General features: G+C 42.0%; 1 protein-coding gene across 2 annotated transcripts in view; it reads right to left on the reverse strand.

Annotated features, from left to right (window-relative positions):
• Window positions 1–3,924: 3,924 nt before the first annotated feature.
• Window positions 3,925–25,366, reverse strand: part of RECQL (RecQ like helicase) — a 162,671-nt gene continuing 141,229 nt past the window's right edge. For both annotated transcript variants that reach the window (XM_069228534.1, XM_069228532.1), the window contains exons 13-15: window positions 19,470–19,689; window positions 9,227–9,362; window positions 3,925–6,544 (exon numbers count right to left, since the gene is read on the reverse strand). In XM_069228534.1, coding sequence (XP_069084635.1) covers window positions 6,350–6,544; window positions 9,227–9,362; window positions 19,470–19,689 — 551 coding nt within the window. In that variant the 3' untranslated portion in view covers window positions 3,925–6,349. The remainder of the gene's footprint in view (window positions 6,545–9,226; window positions 9,363–19,469; window positions 19,690–25,366) is intronic.

Consider the following 25,366-nt stretch of genomic DNA (forward strand, 5'->3'; position numbering starts at 1 on the left):
GCCGATGTTTCGGTGCCAAGTTTGGTCGGAGCCGGTATCTCGGTGCCGAGTATATTCTGAGCCGGTATCTCGACTGGAGTTGGATGTCATCGGCTGCTGTGTGCCCTTTTTCGGTGCCGATGCTTGGTCACCCTGTTTTCGGGTAAAGCCATGGCCTGTCGGCGGTGGCATCCCCTGGGCCTTCATGATTTTCAAGTGAGTTTTGGCCGGGGCTGGTTTACTCACGGTTTGTTGCCTCGTCGGCTGCTCACTCTCGGGCTTGTCCGAGTCGAATCTGGGATGGAGAATGTCTCCTCCTCTTCGACGTCGGGGTGTCCGGCCGGTGTCGACGCCATTTGAAGCCTTCGAGCTCTCCGGTCACGCAGCGTCTTCTTGGACCGAAATGCCCGACAGGCCTCGCACGTATCCTCTTTGTGTTCGGGGGACAAACACAGATTACAGACCAAATGTTAGTCTGTATAAGGATACTTAGCGTGGCATTTGTGGCAGAAGCGGAATGGGGTCCGTTCCATGAGCCTTGAAGATGCACGCGGTCGGGCTGACCAGGCCCCGTCGAGGAGTGTAAGCCCCGAAGGGCTACCAGAGCTCTTCTTTTCTTCGGTGTCGATGTGCTATGTCTAGCCCGATACTGACCGCAAACAATACTATCGAATTTTCCGTTTGTTAGCTAACTTTTCCAAACCGAAATACGGAGCGAAGGAGAACACGTCCAAACCCGATGGCGGAAAAAAAACAATCTTAATGGAGTTGACGCCCATGCGCAATGGAGCCGAAAGGGGAGGAGTACCTCTGTCTCGTGACTCGAAAAGACTTCTTCGAAGAAAAACAACTTGTAACACTCCGAGCCCAACACTAGATGGCAGGATAATGCACAGCATGTGTATCTGCAGCTACACATGCCATCGAACATATATATATCTATGTATATTTATATATGTTTCAGGCTTTCATCAGGAATGCTTTCTTTTAGTGCCCTGAGTTCTTTATGCAGTATGTCTGTTGTCCCACCTATTGTTTTGGGTCAGTCAACCGTCCTTTGTGATTACATAGACAAACATACACATAGACATGCATGGGTGTATAGGGCAGGCCTACTTGCCTGTCCTTTGGATGGAGAGGCCCCTCGTGGTGCCTATTTTCATCACATTCATAATGTACACAATAGGGAAAAAGAATAATTCATTAATCCTGGTTGTTCTACATTGTAGAAGCCAACGAAGGATAACAGACAACATAGTGCACAGCGCATGGCATTACACAATATTGTATGCATTGAAATCAACCATCAAGTTCCCTTGTCTCTCTATCAGTATTTTTTAAGAAAACTATTCTTGGATATATAGAATCATATATACAATGTAATAATTGATACAAGTATTTTAAGACTTTTCTGTAACTTGTGTGGTCCCACACCCTATGACACATTTCCTCAAAAGACTGTATGCATTCTTACACTTCCCGGCGTATAGTCACACTGTTTACAGGCTGGTGGTGCACGTCCCTATTGGCACACTGACAAAATAGAGGCAAGAGATTAACCCCTTGGTGCCCCCTCTTTTTGTCAGGGATGTTAGAATCGTCTCTGAGCCTGTAACCTTACCACTCAAAGGGTTGAGTGTCGCTATTTGCCTAGGCATGCCTCAGTTATTAGGTTATGAATCTCTTCATTCAGTTCTCATTTGTGTGTGCCCAATTTATAAACCTGTCTTTGATCACATTCTGTTAGGGCCTTGGTTGTGTTATGGTTTACTGTCACTTTTTCGGTTAGTGTCCATCTTGTATTATGTTTACAGTGCTTGTGGAGTTATAAACCGGTTAGTCATCCTAGTTCTGTAACAACGGATCAGCCCAGAGGGTCTTAGAATTTCCTGCCTCCAACTTCTTTGGAGTCACAAAAAACTAGTGTCAAACCCTTTGTGATGTATTAGTGTGGTAGGTGACAGCTCCTCCCGCTCATCACATCAGAGATGGCCCATCCTGCCAATACCTAGCCTCCTTTATCTCACTTTCTGGGAGCAATACACAAGACCAACTGCCAACTAAATCTAGTCACGTGACCAGGCTGCAGGCACCAAATGCTTAGGACAAGAAAATGCCAACTTTCTAAAAGTGTCCTTTTCAAAAATGTGACTTACTATCCGATTTTACCAATGAAGAAGGTTTTAAATGACAATTCCTTAGACAACAAACTCGACATTCCTACCTGCTTCCAACTGAAAGTTATCACTTATTAAATTTAATAAGTGTTAACTCAATATTATCCAATGAGGCAGGCAGTCCTTGCAGTAGTGAAAAACAAGTGTAAGAGTTTTTCATTACCAGGACATGTAAAAGTTAAAAGTGCATGTCCAACTTTTTAAATACACTGCACGGTTATATGTTGAAACCACGAGTGCTTCAACCACCCATGGCTTAACAATGAGTTCAGAACAACAACCTTGTTGGTATCCCTAATGCCTTTAGCACGAAAGCCTTTACAATGATTTTTCGTTGTAAAGGCATTCCTGGTAAAGGCATTAGTGATCAGCATGCACAGTTCCAGCATGCGTCCCCCCTGGCCCCACCCCTAAAAATTACTGCAACCCCCCTCCCCCAAATTACCTCAACCCCCCTCCCCTAAAACCTAAAGCACCCCAACCCACCCCTAAAACCTAAACCCTGACCCCCCTCCCCCACCCCTATGCCCTAATCACCCCGAGCCCCCCACCACCATCCCCAAAAACTACAAATACCGAGTCCCACCCCGCCCCTAAAACCTAAAGCACCCCAACCTACCCCTAAAACCTAAACCCTGACCCCGCTTCGCCCTAAACCCTAATCACTCCAAGCCCCCTACCCCACCCCTAAAAAAAAGCCCCAGTCCCAACCCAACTTGCCTCCTCCTTCACCGCGTCGACTCCCTTCTTCTGTGCCTTAACCACGCATGTACGTGGTTCACACATGCGTGGTTAAGGCCCTAAAGCCAGGAAGTCGTGCCTCCAAAGAACAACCTCCACAACAGACTTCATGCCATCGCCAGCTGGATGGAATCAAGCCACATCAAGTCAAGACAGAAATCCTCATCTTTGGCACCAACCCCTCAACTTGGAATGACTCCTGGTGACCCACCTCCCTAGGAACCGCGCCGTCACCCACCACCCACTCACGCAACCTAGGCTTCATCTTGGACTCCCCACTCAGCATGACTCAGCAGGTCAATGCCATCTCCTCTTCCTGCTACAACACTCTCCGCGTGCTCTGCAAAATCTTCAAGTGGATTCCCGTCGAAACCAGGAAAACTGTCACCCACACCCTGGTCAGCAGCTGATTGGACTACGGAAACGCACTATATGCAGAAATAACAACTAAACTCCTAACAAAGCTGCAAGGAATCCAGAACGCATCCACCCGCCTCATTCTGGACAGAGACCTTCACTGGCTACCAGTATCAAAGAGGATCACCTTCAAACTCCTAATCCACGCACACAAGGCCCTCTACCACACAGACCCAGCCTACCTCAACGACAGACTCACCTTCCACACCCCCACCCGCAATCTTCGCTCAGCCAGCCTCGCCTCCATCCCCCGCAACCGCCGCACCACCGCCGGAGGAAGATCCTTCTCTCACCTAGCCCCCAAGACCTGGAACTCCCTACCGCTCCACCTTCGCCAGACCCAAGACCTCTTGACATTCAGGAAACGCCTCAAGACATGGCTCTACGACCAGTAGCCCCCCCCCCCCTATCCCCCCAACGCCTTGAGACCCTAACAGGTGATTAGTGCGCTCTATAAGTCCTTGATTGATTGACTGATTGACTGTCTCACATGAAAGCCACATATGGGCACCCTATGGTGGAATAATGTTACCTGAACCTTTTTTCCTCCAATTATGTTATCTGTAAGATAATACCCACCGGACAGAAAAAGCTTGATATCGCACAGAACTTCTTATAGCAGTCTTTATTCAACTTTGTTACAAAATCAATTCAATATCAATTTGGTCTACAATGCGGAACTGAAAAAAACATATTTAATGATTGACTGTCTCACACATTCAGTGTACCCAAGACTTTGGCTTTGGGTCGGTTATGTGAAGCTTGTAATATCTTAAATGCTTGATGTCATATATGAAAGACATTATTACAAAATAAACTTTTATTTTTAAAACTAGCTTAGAAATGGTAGCAGCATACTTCACATGGGCTTAGTGCAAAAACCTAAACAACTGAACAAAATATGAATGTCAATAATAAAAAGCAGTGATAAACAAAACACATCAGCAGAATTTTTATACTATAGTAATTATATTTGTATAGGTACATGCATGAGAAGGTCTAGGAGATCTTGCACCTTATGCTGGGCTGGGATCTCTTTCGATAGGTATGTAAGTCAAATTACCTTTTGTTTTTAAGTGCTCATGTATGCAGGACGTTGTTTCTCAAAGAGGGTTCAAGTTAAACCATTAGTTGTTTATTTTAATTAACAAAAAGTAACAAAAGACAAAAGTCACGATTTTGCCAACACACTTTTAAAAGTCACATTTCAAAATCTGACGCACGCCACAGACTTCTGGTTGCAATTCTTCTGGTTTAATGGAAAGGCATCAGTCACAGCAGGCAAGTGTTTTATCCGTGAAATAATTTCTCATGGCAGTTCTGTAGTAGTTGCAGATCCGATATTCGGAACTGTTTTACTATGTATATTCTCAAGGCTATGCTTCTTTTAGTAAATGAAGCATAAAGGCTGTAGATGATACCCTACATTAATTTATCACTTGATTTGGAGTTACATATTGAGTTGCACATGCTATGCGCATAGTTTCAAATTGTATCCTGTATTGACTCAAAGCAATTGAGCTCTTTGATCACCTAGAAGCAACAGGGTTTTAGTGGTTTTTAGTTGGTTGCACCCAAACTGTTTGATTCATGATCTCCGGCGGTTATTATTCGATAGACTTCTTGCTCTGGCATGTTAGGTGTGAGAATGAAGAGGTGTTTGGGCAGATAAGTTACATTAGGGTAAACAGAGTGCATAGACATTGCAAACAAGTACGGCATATAAGAAAACAGCTGACAAATCTCTTACTTGATGTTAATGTGGATATTCAATCTATTTTTTCACAAACTGACTGATGAAAGTTTATTGAGCTAATAATTGTAGCAAAATAATCTTGTTAATTATAACTGAGTTACGTATGACTAGAAACCAAGAACTGGTAGTGGACAAAAAAGGTTTAGGACCACTTTAATGAAGTCATGGCGGTATGGCGTCACTAGCCTTAAGGTGTGAAAGACTCAAAAGGATATTATGATATCATGACAAGACTCAAACTGTGACTTTGTTGTAGCTAAAATTCTTTCACAGGAGACCGCATGTAATTTACATCCATCTATAAAATAGCACTCAAAGGGTAAACACCAACAAAAATGGTTTTCATCTGGAGCAGTGCTGTAGAGGCAGGTAGCAGAACCAAGAATCAGTGAGCTAGACACACTGTTAGTAAAAGGAAAACAAAGTTTTCCGTATAACATATTTACATAGTGTTTACTGACAGAGTGGGCACCTACAGATCACAGTAAACAACAGTCTATGTATTTAACTCAGTGGCAAGCGTCTGAAAGGAGTCTTCAGGATTAGAACCTGCAACTTGCAGACTGCACAGAGATCTGATTATCAGACATCTAACACCTTGACATATTTCACCAAACCAGTCCTTTCGATATGAGATTACAAACTCCACTAAAGACTTTGGCTTGCCACCAAAAACCTCCCAGGGTTAGATATCAATTGTTTCAAGAACCAAATTGTTTACATTAAGGAATGCAATGCAATTTCTTTGGTTCAAACGGAAGGCACATTTTTTTGGTCCATGGCCAGTAACAACTACTTTGACGGTAATTTATTGTAATATAAATGTGTGATTGAAAAACTTGTGCTGCACATGCGGAAGCAATGTGGACGTTTTCATATATTAGTTTTTTTAAGGACAAGTAACCTCTATCACATCTATCTTCTTGAGAAGCACGTGCCATCTTGCCAGGCCCTCCTGGTCGTGGTTACAGCCGACCATCCTTTGCCATCCTGTATCTTGAATAATCTGGACCTTAATCATCAGGTGATGATGAGATTCACAATGGTGTTTTAGCTGGAAAGGTGAGGACACAGGACAAGAGTACAATAGAAGTATGATTTAATTACAACTGATAGAAACTTATTGTGAACGTGAAAGGTGTGAAAAAAATAATTATTGCAGGCTATTTTGAAAAATAAGAAAAGGCAAACACATTAGCTATAGTGCATATAATGATAACTAACAGCAGCCTCAAAGTATACTGAACCGAATGAGTAGCGACATCTATTTCTGAAGGGCTCACTCAATTAACACTGCAGCATCAGCAGCCTTTTCATTTTCAACCTTGCTCTTCTTTGCATGAAAGTTGCATTTTTTTGCAGGTCGTTTAAGCTCCCCTTCCACCTTCTTAATAGACTTTTCTGAAGCTTCGTGGTCTTCCAATTGAACACCGTTGTCAGATTTCTCACCGTCTGACACCACGGGAGACATTTGCTGTGAAACAAAGTCCGGTACATTAATACCACGCTCACATTACTGTACTGAAGCTCAATCATAAGTGTGATTCCGGTCCGGTATGTACTCAGACAAATACTATGGGTTGAGTTGGGTGTTTGTGCCGGTTAACAATCATATTTTAGTAACCCTGAAGTATTGTAATAGCTAAATAACACGCTACAGTGGACCAGAAAAGCCAGCTGCTTTTTAACGTCACTTCCTGTGATGTCAGGGAGAGGGCGGAAGGTTACTATGACTATGGTTTTGTTGCCAGGCCGCCATAGGTCATGTCATATTTGCAGAGGGGGGTTGGGAGGGCTAACCACGGTTTGTGATGTAGAAAATCAGCACATAAACTAAGGAACTGATTTTACGTAACAATATTTAACAGCATGAACTGAATATATGAAAAGCAAAAAATAAGACGTGTCATTATGTACAGGTAACACACTTTTGACGCTATAAAACCATTTTTTTTTCTTTCAATCGCCTCCCAAGTCACCCCACCTCAAAGAACCCAGCAAGGGACGATAGACAAACTCTTTTATGGGTATCCACTATCACTACCCTGTAGTGCCAGAACCCCTCAATTATTAAAAAGAAATAGTAAAATACAAAACCCCTTCACTGATCCTCTCAAAGAGAGGTAATTCCGCAGGCCTAAGCCTCAGTTTCCATATTTTCACAACACATTAACATTGAACAGTTAGGGCCAGGGAAATGTTGTTGGGGCATTTAAGGCAACTTAACAAACGTTATTTGAAGAGGACTGTTAATCCTCAGTCCTTGGAGGAGGGCATATTACCTCTGAATTTAAAGATGTGTTTGGGGTGCTGCCACCTAGACATACTAATACGATGGTTACATTTCTACCAATCCACCTTTCACAAGGCCAAAAACATCTCTGTGTACTCGTCCTGAGCACACTGGCCCTCTGTAACCGTCTAGTAGTTGGCCTCTCTAAAAAAGTATTCCTCCCTCTATTAAAAGTTCAACACTTTGCAATAGGAAATTCTTTGCCTACCACTGCATCCTATCAACATCATCAAATTGGTTATCTGCAAAGAATACAAATATCTTGTCCGTTTCCACCAAAACTGGCAGTAATCGTTTGTACAGCGGTTCCACTGCCATGTCCAGCACTGCCTGTTTAAATGCTCTCTTACTCTGGTAAAATAAATAAAACAACAAATAAATAAAAAAGAAACGGCTTAGTGGGTCAAGATTAAGACTCCAATAATCTGTATTTGAAATTGAGATAACTATCATATTTAGCAAATAGAATTGAGCACTGGCAATACTCTACTTTAGGATTTTTTGCGAAGAGCAAAGTACAGAAACCCATAACCACTTCCTAATTGTGAGCCTGTATTCTTCTTCTTGTACAAGTCATTAGTTAAAACTAATCTTCAACACATATGGATTAAGACCAACTTCTGTAGCTTTAAAATTTACACCAAGAAAAATGGATCCCACTGTAAAGTTATATATATATATATATATATATATATATATATATATATATATATATATATATATATATGGGACATAACATGTCTAAGGTAATGTGTATATTAAGCATTTGCCTCAAAAGGACTTATGACTCCTATGGTGTATGCTATGATTGCTATGTTCCATGTTAAGCGGTCCGATTTGATCTGCTCTTTTGCCCTTTAAAATAAATGTGAATAACACTAAGAGGGTGTTTTAATTGTTCTGAAGATTGTAATACAATAATGTTTTAGACCGTTTTGTAATTGCATAGGCTTCTGATTTTTAAAATAACTAATTGAATTATTTAAAGGGGAACTGAGTTTGTGTGTTTGGACTCCAATCACCACAAGACCTCAACTAGAACGGAAAATGGTGTACTGTATAGATTGGCATTGTCTGCACACTCGGGAAACAAATATTTTCCTACTAGACTTGTTGGACATGCCAATGCCTTCACTACGGTCCACTGAGAGGATTTCCAAACTACGTAATAAGGTGGACTTTAAATCACCATTTCAACAATGTTACTGACCTTTGCATGCTTTAACATGAACAATTTGTCAGGCATTGTCTCCATGTTGTCTTAGGCTGAGCCTCAAATTTCCCCGTAATATGGTCCTTAAATCCTATAAACATTTGCACTGTGTCTGGCACAAAGAATATTTAAGAACAATAAAAACTCATACTGAAAACAATTACATGTTGGGAAGCTCATGGTTATTAAAATTGACAATTTGTTCTGGGGGATGTGTGCTTTAGTATGTTTAGTTATACCTCGATGAAATTAATATGAGTGGTGCCTCAACATATTTTGTTGCAGGTCCTCCCCATTACATGTTCCACCTGTGGTTAGGACCAAGTTTGCTACTAGTCTTTTTAAAGTTTCAGCATCTCGCTGGCACCATGAGCATGATTCACTAAATGCAAAAACATCAAAGCACGGTGTAGACTTCAGGCCTGATTTAGAGCTTGGCAGACGAGTTACTCCATCACAACGGTGATGGATTTCTCATCCGCCGGAATGTAATTCCCATAAAATATAATCCATCTTCATTGTGACAGACTATCTCGTCCACCAAGTTCTAAATCAGGCTCTGGATCAGCATTTTAAAGTGAAGTGTGTAATCACACTTTAGAAAAGTTGAGCACCTGACACATCACAGTGGAAGAGTGTATTGAACATACCGGGTCCGTGGAGTGACTTGATTTACGTTTTTTCATTTCCATGCGGATTGCATGCTTCTCATTCTTAAGAAGATCAACTTTTGGACCCGTTTTCAGATAGGAAATGGTGGCATAAGCAGTAAAGCTGAAGTCTTCCCTGTAGAAACAAAGCCAAAATATATGCTTGCAAATAGTTTCTATTGAGTCATATGCGTGAGTCAGAATAAAATCTCTTTAACAAAGTCTATTCACATCCTAGCAGTTCAACCTCACGCTGTTAATACAATATACAAGAATCCGAGAAACTTGCTAATATCTGAAAACACATTTAGGAATGTAAAGCCTCTGTTGTCCCACAAAGGTGGTACCTCGTGTAACAAAGGAACAGAGTAGTTCGAATTTTCATTGCAGCAAACTGTTATTTCTCAAACAGCATTGTATACAGAAAATATACACATTTGAGATAAAACCAAATATTACCAAACTTCAAGAATATGTTTTGGAAACACCTCTGCTGAGGTGATGAATGGTCTACACAAAGGGATGGCACTGGAAACCGAGCTTTAATGCTACACACTGCATACAGGAATCGTCTTTTCCAAGTGACACAGAAGTAACTTTCCACTATGGAAAACAATCAGCATTCTAGCTTCTATATCCTATAGATAAGATTCCTAACAGGTTACAACACACTCCCCTCCCCACAGAAATTAAGGAAATTATTATTTTTTATATTTGTTTACAGTGTTGGAAAGATACTATAAGTACACTACTCCCAAATCCACATAATGGCACCTAGTATATACAAAGAAACACAGCTCAGTCACACACTGACAACATGTCAGACCAACAAATAACAGCAAACAAAACAACGCCTGAATAACATACACTTTACACCCTCACCAATTTGTCCCTATGCCCTGTGTCCACCTTCCACCACTACATGATTCTTATGAAGCTTCACAATTCCTCAATCTAAACTTCAACTTGCTGACAAAACCAGGCTTGCTCATTCTCACAGAATAACCAACATTTTACTTAAACATTCTTCTCACCTTCCTCCTGTCATATCAATCAGTGTATTTTTCCAGTCTAACAAGCAGGTTCTCCCTTCCTTTCTCGATATTTACTTAAGTTTCATCACAAATAAACCAAGCCACACACAATTTTGTTTTTGGCACTCTTATCCCCTCATCAACGAAAATGATGTACTTCTGTTAGCAGCACGTAGTGTGGTCTTCCCACAATTTTTCTAAAATTCTATTTTCCAAAGCAAACCGTTCTTTTATGCTAATTGCAAGTCTTCCACCACCACTTAAATAACCTTCTCCACCAAACCACTGGCTTTTAGATTGTACAATGCTGTATGCCAATGTTCTACTTCTTGAACCCCTAAAACTCACGTCTGTCTCTCTCTAACACAACTGAATACTATTATCTTTATTATATCTTATACTCTCTGTAATACCTCAATGTCACCTATAGCTACTTGAAACAAACACTCATCTTCAACCAACTTAGACTACCACAGCAAATCCTTGATATCTACCTAAACTCTTAATTGGTCCCACAGTATCCAACGCATCTTGCTGTCACACTTGATGAGGAACCTGAACAGAGTTGAGAGGTACACTTACTCTTTGCCTCCTGTTACTATCAACACATCAGAACTTTTCTCTCACATGACAATTTGTCATGCTTCTATCCACATGCCTTCCATGGATAGGATCCTCCTATTCCAACAAACATCAATTTAATTGATGTTAACTCATTGTTTTCCTGCAACTTACTTTTTCACCTTGAACACCACTCTAAATGTCAATAACTAAATTCCTGGCATCGTTCAACTTATATATGGCATCGAACCACTTCTTCTCAGAGACTGCTAAACCAACAACACTCTCAATTCATCTTCAACACTATCAACCAGACATCACTTCTTCCTTCCTTTCCTCTCCATTCCTTGACAAATAATCCATTACAACATTCTCCCAATCTACAATATGTTCCCCTTAAAAATATATTCTTGCAACAAAATAATTCATTTTGACATTTGGGGTGTTGCTCCTACAGAGCCCCTAATATTTAACAGTGTAATGATGGTTTGTGAGCCTACTGAATTATGTATGTTGTGCCCCATATAGAAGATGTGAAATGATTTGATCCCCTCAGACACGCTAGGACTTCTCGCTCCGCAACAGAATATTTTATCCCAGCTTCATTCAAAGTACATAACCTCCTCTCCACATTTGCGTCAAAAGGGCACTAAGCTTTATTCAATAGCATAACAGTCAAATATATTTTCCATTACACATCAAAAGTACTCAAAACTGGTGCTTTGCTGATTATTCTTTTGACACAAAAGGACAGAAAAACATCTGGTGTGAAAGCCAGACTGGTTCAACATCTATGTGTAGAAAAACGGCCCTCACCCACAATTTCTGGCATGCTTCATCATAGGGCCCTGCTAACACACTCTAAGAAATGTATCCCCTTCGGAGTGGAGCAGTACGGGTGGGGAAACAAAGCACATCAGACAAGTCCAACAATAATGGCACAGGGACCAGAGACGAACAACAGAAAACAAAATAAAACTGTCTCAGGCTGATCACTCGTCCTATTTTATTCTACACTTCTTCTCAGAGACTGCTAAACCAACAACACTCTCAATTCATCTTCAACACTATCAATCAGACATCACTTCTTCCTTCCTTTCCTCTCCATTCCTTGACAAATAATCCATTACAACATTCTCCAAACCTACAATATGTTCCCCTTAAAAATATATTCTTGCAACAAAATAATTCATTTTGACATTTGGGGTGTTGCTCCTACAGAGCCCCTAATATTTAACAGTGTAATAATGGTTTGTGAGCCTACTGAATTATGTATGTTGTGCCCAATTATTTGATCCACTCAGACACACTAGGACTTCTCGCTCCGCAACAGAATATTTTATCCCAGCTTCATTCAAAGTACATAACCACCTCTCCACATTTGCGTCAAAAGGGCACTAAGCTTTTTCAATAGCATAACAGTCAAATATATTTTCCATTACACATCAAAAGTACTCAAAACTGGTGCTTTGCTGATTATTCTTTTGACACAAAAGGACAGAAAAACATCTGGTGTGAAAGCCAGACTGGTTCAACATCTATGTGTAGAAAAACGTCCCTCACCCACAATTTGTGGCATGCTTCTTCATAGGGCCCTGCTACCACACTCCAAGAAATGTATCCCCTTCGGAGTGGAGCAGTATGGGTGGGGAAACAAAGCACATCAGACAAGTCCAACAATAATGGCACAGGGCCCAGAGACGAACAACAGAAAACAAAATAAAACTGTCTCAGGCTGATCACTCGTCCTATTTTATTCTAGTGTAGCCTGGATAGGGTTAAAATATCTCATTGGTGGTGTCTTCAGGGATTAGTTACCTGTACACCCCAATATCTGAGGAGGGTCAACATGTTTCGGCCATTTCAGATTGCCACCTAGGGCCATATGGCCTTCATCAGGACCTTCGTCCTGTCCCGTTGTTTATATGTATCCCTACCTGTCATTCAATCAGGAGACTCACTTATGCGTGCTTTTGAGAAAATTTCTCGTTAGTCAACACACTCAGTTATCGAGTTTTCATTATCACTCGCTTTTGTCAAAGCCGGGTGGGAGCACCACCCTGTAGTCACACATTCGTCAAGGGTCTGGCGCTGCCCGTCATTGCCGCTGAGCGAATCAGCCTGAGACAGTTTTATTTTGTTTTCTGTTGTTCGTCTCTGGTCCCTGTGCCATTATTGTTGGACTTGTCTGATGTGCTTTATGTTTCCCCACCCGTACTGCTCCACTCCGAATGGGATACATTTCTCGGAGTGTGTTAGCAGGGCCCTATGATGAAGCATGCCACAAATTGTGGGTGAGGGCCGTTTTTCTACACAAAGATGTTGAATCAGTCTGGCTTTCACACCAGATGTTTTTCTGTCCTTTTGTGTGAAAATATATATAGTACAGAGAGGTCGGACAGGAAAAATTTCCTCTCACCCCTTTGTAGTGTTTTGGTGATTATTCTTTTGACCAGATGCAGCCTTCCGTGGCACTCCACAGTGCAATACCAGTCTGTGCCCTTCTTTAATGCTGACATCTGTGCATAAGTCTTACTTGAAAAACGTGGTATAAACTTTGCATAGTATTTTAGTTGACCAAACTACCATTTTAACTCCTCCTTCTTTGTGGGAGACAGCAACATGATTGTAGCAGAACTAATTTGTCTGTTAGTTGAATTCCATCCTTGGATATGATATGCTTCAAATATGTCAATTACCTTACTTTAATCATGCAATGTGACCTTCTAACTGTTCAATTACTTTCCTTTAGAGAAACTAAAGCATGATTTAACAATTCATCAAGCTCATATTGATATTTGGAGCCCACTACTACAATAGCATTGGAAACACGGACATCCTTTAACTCCACTGAACAAATTGTTCATCACCCATTGGAAGACTGTCAGCGCATATCCAAGACTGAACGGTATATGCATAAAATGGAATGCACCCAACGGCTTAATGTGCTGATATTCCTCCTCCAACTTCATTTGGTGATATGTTGGTTAAAAATCTAGTATATGGTTCCTTCCCAAGCATCATCAACATATCATCAATACTGTGGAAAAGAAACCTAGGCACCCAGATAGCAGACTTCACATCTCAGAAATCCACTTATATTCATAATGAACTATTTATTTTTCGGAAAATGACAATTGAGGCACTCCAAAACCTCCATATATTTGATCACACCACATTTTAACAATTTGCAATTTGTTCATTTACTTCTTCAGTTGTAACATAGCAGTAATAGGCACTCTATACACTTTATGCACCACTGGTTTTGTACCTATGCACAAAATGATTCTGTATCCAAACCACACAGCTTTCCCAAACTATCAGAAAACAACTTCAGGATACACTCCACATACATTCTGTGGAGAACTTAGTTTCACAATTTGCAACACAAGTTCTATACTATCCAGCCTCAACACTAACACTAAATTGGCGTTTTCATCCAAAAAGTTTATTTCCTTCCTTTGCCACACGTCTTTTCTACAATCTGCCTACTCCTAACCTAATCCTTCCTACTCTGTAACCCCACATAGTAAAAGGATCCAAGCAATAACCACCAAATATCGGATAGTTTATAACCCTCTAAAATTCTCATGTACCCTAAAGTATTTCAGGTGCCACACCTGTGAATGATGTTCCTGAATCCACTACAGTTTGCCTTATAACATCATTAATAGATGGGCACAATTTGGTGCATGACCTTCATATTTACTGGCCTCAAATATTTTCTCAGAATGCTCACCATCCACATCAGAAACTGAAAAAATATAGCCATAAACATTGCAACCACTCACAAAATGCTCTCAGCAGCCATATCACTGCCTAGATCCCGAACAGTTAAAACCACAGCACAAATCATATTCTCACTTCTGCTCCAAATCCACTACTGCAGCACACTCACAGTTTTTTTTGCAACCACGTCTTACAGTGACTCTTTAAAAAAGGGAAATCCTTATCATTTGCTGTGTGCTGCACATTACCACATCTAAAATATATGTCTTTGAAACACCCTGGTACACTATCTCTGAAACACATTACTCTTGCTTTGTGGTCCTCCACCCTCCTGCTTGCTATTTTTTCCTTACATCAGCTGTATTCACCACACCGTCCTCCTCAAGTGTTTGTTCCTTATGGTAATTTATCTTTTCACCCACTTCACTCGCATCTTCATACCTTCAGCTGTAGTAATGGAGTTCTTTAACTTAGGGTCTCTGTAGGAAAATGCCCAACTTTGCATGGCCGGCCCCATTTGTGCTAGATTGTATTATTGGCTTTTGGATGCGGACGCTGTGACACTGCTGTCCAGTGCCCAGTGCATTTGCCTTGACTTCTAAAACATGCAGAAATTGGTTGTAGTAATATTTAACATATATGTAAGTCCTTAGCAAATGGTACAAAGTATGCCTCGGATCTGTAAGTTACATTTTTCTAGTGGACTGTAGCACACATTGTGCTACCACTATAGTGACAATGCAAAACATTACTTCAGGCCTTTTACTGTAGCCTATATGTGCTGTTCTAAAACTGCAAATTTCACCTGTTAAAATATCCCCGTTCCATAAGCCTAACCCCTGCTTTTAAATAAAATTCACCCCTACGCAGACCTTAAAGACCAAACAGACAGGATGCATGGTATTTAAAAGAAGAACATGTAAAACATGTCCTTACCGTTACAAGGTTACAAAAGCTATTTTTACCTTAACAGGGTTAGCTGTTCCATAGAAAAATTTGGGATATAACATTAAAATAAATAATGTTATCCTGGCTTTGGAAACAGCTAAACATTTCAGCATTGAACTTTTGCAAAATATTTACCACAAGTTCAATTTATTGGTAAAGTCGGATTTGAATTAAATATTTTACAAAAGTTACATTTAAGGAGTCACCTTTTGCCTGCCTAAAGCCTCTAGAAACCAATATGGATTAACTCCAAACTGTCACCCAGGAGCTGAATAGCCCCTTTCCTAAGGTTTTCTGTTCCTCTGATAGGACAACCATCTGAGTAGTGCCCAGGACCCTAATTAATTTCACAGGCAAATGTGGTTAGCACCTGGGCCTGTCCCCTCCTTTCAACCCCCTAGTCAGCCATGCACCAACCCAGTGGGAGAGGAGCTGCCCCCGGATCCAGTTTTGAGTGACTACAGAGGCGCGTTGCTCATAAACTCCACCAAACCTCTAGGGCGGGCACAGGAGCTCTGCATAGGGGAGGAACGATTCTACCATGGTGAAATTAGGTAGACAGGGGCACTGTGGGACTGTTTGCAGTAGGGCGCACAGGAACCTCTGCAAAAGCAGATAGGATTACCCCCAGGAACTTTCTCCTTTATTGGCTAGGGCCAGGAATCATCCACACCTACAGGCTAGTGCCAGGCATAAATGTTACACCTCTGGGCACCCTCTTCAGAACATTACTGGACCTGTGGTAGATAGGACTGCCCCTGCTGTTGAGGCCTATAAAGAGATCTAATAGGCTAGACCTGCTCCCGCTTGTACTGAGAACAAATAAGTGGACTCCAAGGGTCAATTGGCTGACCAGCTGCCAAAAGCCTTTTTCCAGAAGAGGCCAGCTAGCCATTTCCAACTGGACCTGTCCTGGACCCTACTAGTGGCTTATGCTTGACCTAGAGGTGTTGTTCCTGAGGTCCTGGGATCCTTGGCTGTGTCAAAAAGTACTTGTCCTAACATCCTGAGAAACTTGGGCCTTAAACGATTTTTGCTCTAAAGACCCTTAGAAGACGGGAGCAAACCTGCCAAGTCAATGTGACGAAGATGCGTTGCTCCTGGGACAAAGGTTCAGGTTGGTCCCGCTTGGAGCTTTTCTGCAGCAGCAAATCCATATCAGTGGGACATTGCCAAGAAGCTATTCGACCTTGTGGAGCCATATACCGCTAAAGCTTTCAACCTTGCCCCACTGGAGGAATTATAGCTCCACAAAAGTGACCGAGTCCAAAGGTAGTAATCTTAATTGGGCAAAGGTGCCAAAAGTGTCTACCCAGAGAGGGACATGTCTGGGTTGCAAATTTCAGTTTCTCTCCCATGGATCTTTTTTTGCAAAAAGTCAACTACTTCACCAGGACCTTCTCCATGGCCGTCTAGCCTTGTGGAGCCCTTCTCGGCCACAGCCTGCTGCCTTGCCCTGCTGAGAATTTTTGACTTCCATTCCAAAGCCTAAGTGAGAAGGTAAAACTCCTGACTTGGGTGAACCTGGTTTTTGTTTGTGACTCATACTCCATCACGTTCAACCTTTAATCGCGCTAGGTGGCTGTCATAATAAAGCAAACTACAGGGAACCAGTAGACACAGTTGAGACCTGGGTGAACAGTGATATCTTCAATGTCTCAACAGGTATCAATTAGAATCACAATTCGACAAACATCATAAATAAGAAACACAAGAGGGAAACACCAAGCAGACTACTATGATTGTATTTAAAGGCCAATGAACACAAAAACATGCATTACAGCAGACAAATTTATCTAAAAGAAGTGCAGTAAACAAAAAGAAGTGAACACATAGTGTTCGTGAAGAAGTGCCCGTGAATGGCGCATGTGAAACACAGAAAGGAAAAGAATACAGCATATAGGCAATGATTGTAAGATTTAACTACGTGAACCTGATAATACAAAAAGATTTTAAAATATGTAATAAATCATAAGCCAAAATTCGCTGTTTCAAATGTCAATGGTGTTTCAACCCCAGTTATTTAACGTCCTCATCAGGATAGAACTGCACACAGATAATGCAGTGTTGATTAATGGATCAGAGGAAAAAATGAAGACAGTGGATGTGAAGGACTCAAGGCGGTTGTCCTGGAATCAATCACCCAAATTTTTTTGTTAGCCATTCAGAGTGGTAGACACAGTATGGAACACAAAGATAGGTCACGCTGACCTCAACACCCAACAAAACTATAGGGGTCCAAAAAGGCCAAGAGGGAATCCGTTCAGTCCAAAAGAAATATTGAAGCATTAGGGGAATGTAGCACTTATCCCATAACGAAGCATGAATCAATCATAGACACCTCCGTCAGAAGAACATGTCCCCCATGGTCAGCAGCCTCTCCTGTCAAGCGCAACTAGATGACCACTGTTGGTGCTTAATGCTTTTTTCTTTTTTTTAACTTTACATATTCATATTTACAGTACCCCCTTATTGGATTTTTTGTCATTAAGGTGCCATATTATTCTTTACATTTTACTCGGTTTTCAATAATTGGAGTGGGATTGGTTGTTGTGTTATGTTTTTGACTTTTTAACTGTTTGGTACTTCTAAATGCTTTATACATTTTCTTAAGTTAAGCTTGTCTGCTCTGTGCCATAGCTACCAGGGGTTGAGATCAGGTTTAACTTACTGAACCTGACCATAAAAGTGCAATTATTGCGTTTGGTGGACCACCATTTACTCTAACCAATAATCCACGTTTTCAGTCTTATGCAAACCATAAACATTCCTGGATCTCAGGATCACAGCTCTTCTTTATCACTTGGTTTCTGACACATTCATCATTGTCCCTTGTGAATATAGAATTCACAATTTATTGCAGAATATTCATCCAAAGTTATAGACTCTTTCTGTCCTTTGAAAAATGTAAAATCTTACATTTAAGTTTCTTCCATAATAGTTTATCAACTGCCTCAGTTCTTTGGGATAACCCAAACAATTTAATAATGTCATCAACCTTGTCATCTGAGTACCTTTAAACTAAAGAGACACATAAAAACACAGTAAAAATATCCTCCTATGGCTCCAACAGAACTGTGGGTGATCTAACAGCTAAAATGTTAATTGCAAACAAAACTTTAAGTAAGTATATTCAGCAATGTGCATTCCAAAGAACACTATGTTTCATTTGAATATTTGTTATCCTTGAAATAGCTCAGCTGCCAGGCTTGGATTATGCCTTTTTTGCTTTCCTCTCTCTGTCCATGTGTTGAGTCTCCGTTCTATGTGTTGTTTTAGTCATGGTGCTGTCACCCACTAGTATGCTTTTTAAAATATATTCTCATTCCTGCTTGTGTCTCTCAAATTATGTGTGCAACTCATTTCAGGGTATCCCAGGAGTAAGTCCTGTTTCTAGTGTGTTCTTCTGATCTTACTTCCCCTTCTGTGCCTGGGAGGGCTTCTCCCACACTTTTGTCAATTTTCATGTACATCCACCTCTGTGCATGCCCCAAAGGGGCAGGCCTAGATTGCTTCCATGTCCCACACTTTGCTTCCTTGTGAATCAGCAGTGGTATAAAAGGTAGCTGCACCAAGCAGTGGAGAGGGAAGCCATGAGCTGCATACACATATGCTGTCTTTTCCTTTACCTAGGTTTCAGTTTGTGCTCCACCAGGAGCCACCAGACTGCAGAAATGTTATACCCTCACGACAAGAATTTAAAATAAAGCAGATAATTTCTCCAGCTAAATTAAGAGAGGATTAATTCTAATTCTCATTTAACTTTTCATATGCCAGTCAATGCGTGGTCATGTTGAGTGTGACCCCTTTGATCAGATGTCATTTAATTCGCACGGCAGAACCAGAAGCAAAACCTCACCTTTTATTTACATTTGTTACCTTAGCTGTAAAATACTTATTTAATATTAAATTCAATGTTGCACAGACCATTTCAAAATCTGCTTATATGTTCTCAAAATATGTGAATATACCTGAGATAGGAGTCAAGCAACAGGTGAACAATAACTCTTTCCATTTCATCTCTTTTCAATTTTGGGGGAGCTACACTAGCTACACGCAGTTTCGAAGGGCCTTTTCCCAGCCAGGCATCAATTAATTTCAAGGGGGTGAGTTTTTCCTCCATCTTCTCTGCTTGCTGAAGAATTTTAACAAGATCTTTGCAGTAGCCGGTTATATCAATTTTCTCAAACACTAGAACAAATAAAAGACATGTCTGAATTAAACTTAAGCTGAGCCAAAACATAGAATATTTTATTTCTATAGAAAATTGTAAATGTAGGTCTCCATTGCAGCACAGTTTATGTAAAAGCAAAACATTGCTACAGCATTTTTAAAGGGGACAGGGGGATGAGGCGTGCAAGATTAGTTTTTATTTAATAACAATTTTGTGAACAAGCCCAGTTGTCGGGCGAAACGTAGTGTAAGCAGCAAATGTTGTGTTCTCACCTGCCTGAGAGAGCGTTGTGGATTATTTTTTGGCTGTATTCAGAATTGATTGCCAGGTCGCTCCGCTGGCAGAGATACTCCATCTCCCATGGGTACAGACTCCAGGAGGAGCATTTTAATATATATATAAATATTTGTATATATATATGGAAAATGTCACTTACCCAGTGTACATCTGTTCGTGGCATGTAGTGCTGCAGATTCACATGCTACGCATGGCTTCCGCCATCTAGTGTTGGGCTTGGAGTGTTACAAGTTGTTTTTCTTCGAAGAAGTCTTTTTCTTTTTTTTTTTTAGAGTCACAGGATCAAGTGACTGCTCCTCTCGGTTATAGTGCGCATGGGCACCAACTCCTTTGTTAGATTGTTTTCCCGCAAAAGGGTGTAGGAAGGAGTGATAGAGTGAAAGAATGTGAATGTGCTATAAAAGTAATAAGTAAATAAGATGTCCATGCACATATAGATGTATATACATATGTACAAATAAGAAACTGCAACGACTACAGGCTTTCGGGGAGGAGGGAGGGTGCATGTGAATCTGCAGCTGTACATGCCACAAACAGATATACACTGGGTAAGTAACATTTTCCGTTTGATGGCATGTGTAGCTGCAGATACACATGCTACGCATAGACTAAAAAGCAGTTGATCCCCACCAAAAGAAGCAGTGGCTAGCCTGTAGGAGTTGGAGTTGTTTGAAATAATGTTCTTAGGACAGCTTGACCAACATTGGCCTGTTGCTTTGAAAATACATCCACACAGTAATGTTTTGTAAATGTATGAGGTGTAGACCATGTGGCAGCTTTGCATATGTCTGCCATTGGTATATTTCCTAAGAATGCCATAGAAGCACCTTTTTTCCTAGTGGATTGAGCTTTAGGTGTTATCAAAAGCTGTTGTTTTGCCTTAATGTAACATGTTTGAATCATCTAGCTAATCCTTGTTTAGAGATAGAATTACCTATATGTGGTTGTTGAAAGGCAACGAAAAGCTGTTTCGTTTCTCTAAACTCTTTTGTTCTATCTACGTAATACATTAGTGCTCTTTTAAGGTCAAGAGTGTGAAGGGCTCTTTCAGCAGTTGAATCTGGCTGTGGGAAGAAGACTGGCAATTCCACTGTTTGGTTAATGTGAAAAGGCGATACAACTTTTGGCAAAAATGTTGGATTAGTTCTAAGTACAACTTAATGCTTGTGTACTTGGAAAAAGGGTTCCTCCAGAGTAAATGCCTGTATTTCACTAACTCCTCTTAATTAAGTAATTGCTATAACAAAGCAACTTTCCAAGTTAGAAATAGAATCTCACACGAATTAATGGGTTCAAATGGTGGCCCCATTAGTCTTATCAGTACAATTTTTAGATTCCAAGCCGGAACTGGTGGGCTTCTTAGTGGAATAATAAGTTTCAGTCCTTCCATGAAGGCTTTAATAACTGGAACTCTAAAGAGAGAGGTATGTTGTATAGTTTGCAAGTATGCTGATATGGCAGTAAGGTGAATTTTAATAGATGAGAAAGCTAAATTTGACTTTAGTAAATGAAGCAGGTAGCATACAATATCTTGTATTGATGCCACAAGTGGGTCAATATTTTTAGATTGACCGTAATAAACAAAATGTTTCCACTTGTTAGAATAGCATTGTCTAGTTATGGGTTTGTGTGCTTGTTTGAGAACTTCCATACATTCTAAAGGAAGTTGTAAGTATCCAAATTCTATGACTTCAGGAGCCAAATCGCTAAGTTGAGAGCATTGGGATTGGGATGTCTGATTTGACCTTTGTTTTGTTTTAACAAATCCAGTCTGTTTGGAAGTTTGCAGTGAGATACACTGACTGACAGATGTAGGAGTGTTGTGTACCAATGTTGCCATGCCTACGTGGGGGCTAGGAGTATCATGGTGAGAGAAGTTTGACACAGTTTGTTGACTAGAAATTGAATTAGCGGGTGTTGGACTTTTGGCCTTACGCAGGGTCATCCCCTGTCTTTTTGCCTCCTTCCTCCTGGTTTTTCTGACCTCTCGCTGTTGGCTCTAGGACTCTGAGCACTTTATCACTGCTGACCAGTGCTAAAGTGCAGGTGCTCTCCCATCTAAAGTTGGTATGATTGGCTTATACCTAATTGGCATAGTTAATTTACCTATAAGTCCCTTGTATAGTGGTATCTCTATACCCAGGGCTTGTAAATTAAATACTACTAGTGGGCCTGCAGCGCTGCTTGCGCCACCCACTCAAGTAGACTTTCAAACCTGTCTCAGGCCTGCTAGCGCAGGGCCTGTGTGCACAGTTTTCTGCCACAGGGACCTGGCATCTAAACTTACTTGCCAGGCCCAGAATTCCCCTTTTACTACATGTAAGTCACCCCTAAGGTACGCCCTAGCTAGCCCTATGGGCAGGGTGCCATGTATGTAGAAAGGCAGGACATGTGCCATATTGCATGGCCTGTCCTGGTAGTGACAAACAGCCTAACTTGGTGTCTCACTGCTGTGAGTGCTGCCTTCTCACAGGATTGCATTAGAAATGCCCTGCCTTATGTGTAAAGGGTATTGTCTGATTTATGAGGGGTAGCGTAGGCGTGTCTGGTATGGTTGTGATGGTGATAATAAATACTGCTTACTGGTGTGGGTGTATTTTTTATTACTATCACAGAAATGCCACTTCTAGAAAGTGCGCATTTATCTGTGCTTATGACTCTGGTGTTTTGCAGCTTGACTCCAATCCATGTCTGGGCAGAGTGACAGTTGGGGCTTTGTGCATACTTTTCAGACAGCCTGTACACAGGGAGGGTGGAGGTGTCACAGAGGTGCATCTGCATACTGAATAGTCTTCCTGGGCTAAGAGAAGGGAGAGGCGGGGCACACCTGCATTTGTAAAGACTGTGCCCTGGCCTCAAACAATAGGGTCGTTAACCCCCCACTGATGTCTGGAGCCTGTGCTGAAAGGAGAGAGGGGGCACTCCCAGAACCAGTTGTAACTTGCTGGAACCTCATCTCCCTACCATTGTAAAACACTGTAAGAACTGACTATAAGTACAGGGGAATTTTCCCCACAATTTGGAGACTCTTGGAATCATCTTGGAAGGCTGAAAGAACTCACCAGGAACCGCCATGGACTGGTGCTGCTGTGCTGACCTGTGACCTGCCTGGTCACTGTGAAGGACTTGCCACTTGCTGCCTTTCCCTTGTGCTGGCCTGTAGCTGGGCCCTCCACCTGAGGACCTTGTCTTAAGATTCTGCTCCCCAGGGGCAGGGTGCTGTGGCCCCTGACCCCTGCATCCATTTCTTCACGAGGGGTGCTTATCCGTGGTTGCGGCTGCCATAGCGCTGATTGCAGCGCGCTTATGGAGCCTTGGGAGCTTGTAGGCTCCTTGCTGCATTGTGCCCCTTTAAATAAGATCACCACAGCGGGCCGCGAAGCTGAAGAACACTTGCGCACCGCATCGGGTGCAGGCGAGTGTCTGCTCGGGCCCCAGGAGGGGTCTGATCTTCTTGTGGCTTCATGGCAGGACCAGGGGAAGGCGCGGGGAGTGCGCCCTTCCCCCTGGCCTCTGCGTTAGGAGCAGGACGCTCCTTTTCTACTGTTAGGTTAAACGGGCATTATTGTGGGCCCCCCCCTTGGTAGAAGGGCCAGTGGAGGCCTGGGGGGCCCCCCAGAGATCGCGGGTCCCGGGAGGGGCCTGTCATTAAATCGGAGGGGGTGCGTGGTGCCCCCCTCCTGCCCTAAGTTGTTTTTGCTGGCTTTTGCCCCCTTTGTGAGGGCCGGTTGAGGCCCTGGGGGGCCCCCCAGTAATCACAGTCCTCAGAGGGGCCAGTCTATAAAAGAGAGGAGGTGCATGTCGCCCTCCTCTGATCCCAGAGTATAAGGGAGTCCCCCGTTTTTGCGCATAGGAGCGCCGGGGGCCCCATTGTTCGCCTTCTAGGCACTGGAGGTGCCTTCATCCAACCAGTTACTGTTTAAAGGACCAATATAGTTGCAATCCAAAGTTCTTTCTACAGACTTTTGTTTGATTCATATATTACCTACCTGCGTTTGATGTTTTTACATATGTGTATGCAAATGTTCCTTTTATGGACATGCTTGCTAATATGTTTTTCTAACTTGCCATACGTTTTCTAATGTTCCTACTATGGGCATTTTATGATATTCTTATGACAAGTGCTGTAATAACTTGTTTTCCTGACTACTGCTTATGTTGCAGAATACTGAGTAACCTGTGTGCTATGTGGGACTACTGCTAGGTTGCAGAGTAACTAATGTGTAACGTTCTGACAACTGCTAAGGTTGCAGGATAGTACTGATATGTGATGTTTGGTCTGATAATTGCCTTGTGTACAATACAGTATATTTTCATGTAATCTGGTGTTGTTTCTCCTTTGTGGTTGGGATATTGCGTCACGTGTGTTGTGTGTGTTTGTGCAAATGCTTTACACATTGCCTCTGGGTTAAGCCTGACTGCTCGTGCCAAGCTACCAAGGGGGTGAGCAGGGGTGATCTTGGACGTGTAACTCCCTTGCCCTGACTAGAGTGGGTAAGTTCTGCCTGGCTGAGGTGCATACCCTAGCCCACCAGAAACCCCATTTCTAACAGCGGGAGAGGGAGAAAAGCGTAAGCAAATATCCCTGACCAGTTGATCCATAGAGCATTGCCCTTGGACTGAGGGTGTAGGTGCCTGGATGCAAAGTTTTGGCATTTTGCGTTTTCGCTTGTTGCGAATAGGTCTATTTCTGGTGTCCCCCACTTTTCAAAGTACTGTTGGAAGTACGTGAGAGTGAATCTCTCATTCGTGTATCTGTTGGTGTGTCCTGCTTAGCAGGTCCTGTACCTGATTGTGTATTACTGGGATGTATTCTGCTAGTAAGTAAATGTGATTGTGAATTGCCCATTTCCAAATTGTTTGGCTAGAAGGGACAGTTGAGATGAATGAGTTCCCCCTTGTTTGAGATAAATCATGGTTGTCATTTTGTCTGTTTTTATCAAGACATTTTTGTGCTTGAGAATGGGTTGAAACGCTTTTAGGGCAAGGAACACAGCTAATAATTCTAAATGGTTTATGTTGTAAGTGAACTGTTTTGAATCCCATTCCCCCTGTATGGTGAGGTTGTTGAGATGAGCTCCCCAACCTATCATTGATGCATCTGTTGTTATTGTGGTCTGAGGCACAGGATCCTGAAATGACCGCCCCTTTAATAAATTGCTGTGATTCCACCATTGAAGGGACTCGTGCGTTTGGCGGTCTAACAACACTAAGAGGGTCATTCCAACTTTGGGGGGCGGCGGATGCCGCCCGCCAAAGTAACCCCGTCGGAAGACCGCGGGGGTCATTTCGACTTTCCCGCTGGGCCGGCGGGCGACCGCCAAAAGATCGCCCAACGGGAAAGCCCCTGCAACAATGAAGCCGGCTCCGAATGGACCCGGCGGTGTTGCAGGGGTG

This window comes from Pleurodeles waltl, chromosome 4_1 (assembly GCF_031143425.1).
Source record: "Pleurodeles waltl isolate 20211129_DDA chromosome 4_1, aPleWal1.hap1.20221129, whole genome shotgun sequence".
In the NCBI taxonomy this organism is placed as follows: domain Eukaryota; kingdom Metazoa; phylum Chordata; class Amphibia; order Caudata; family Salamandridae; genus Pleurodeles; species Pleurodeles waltl.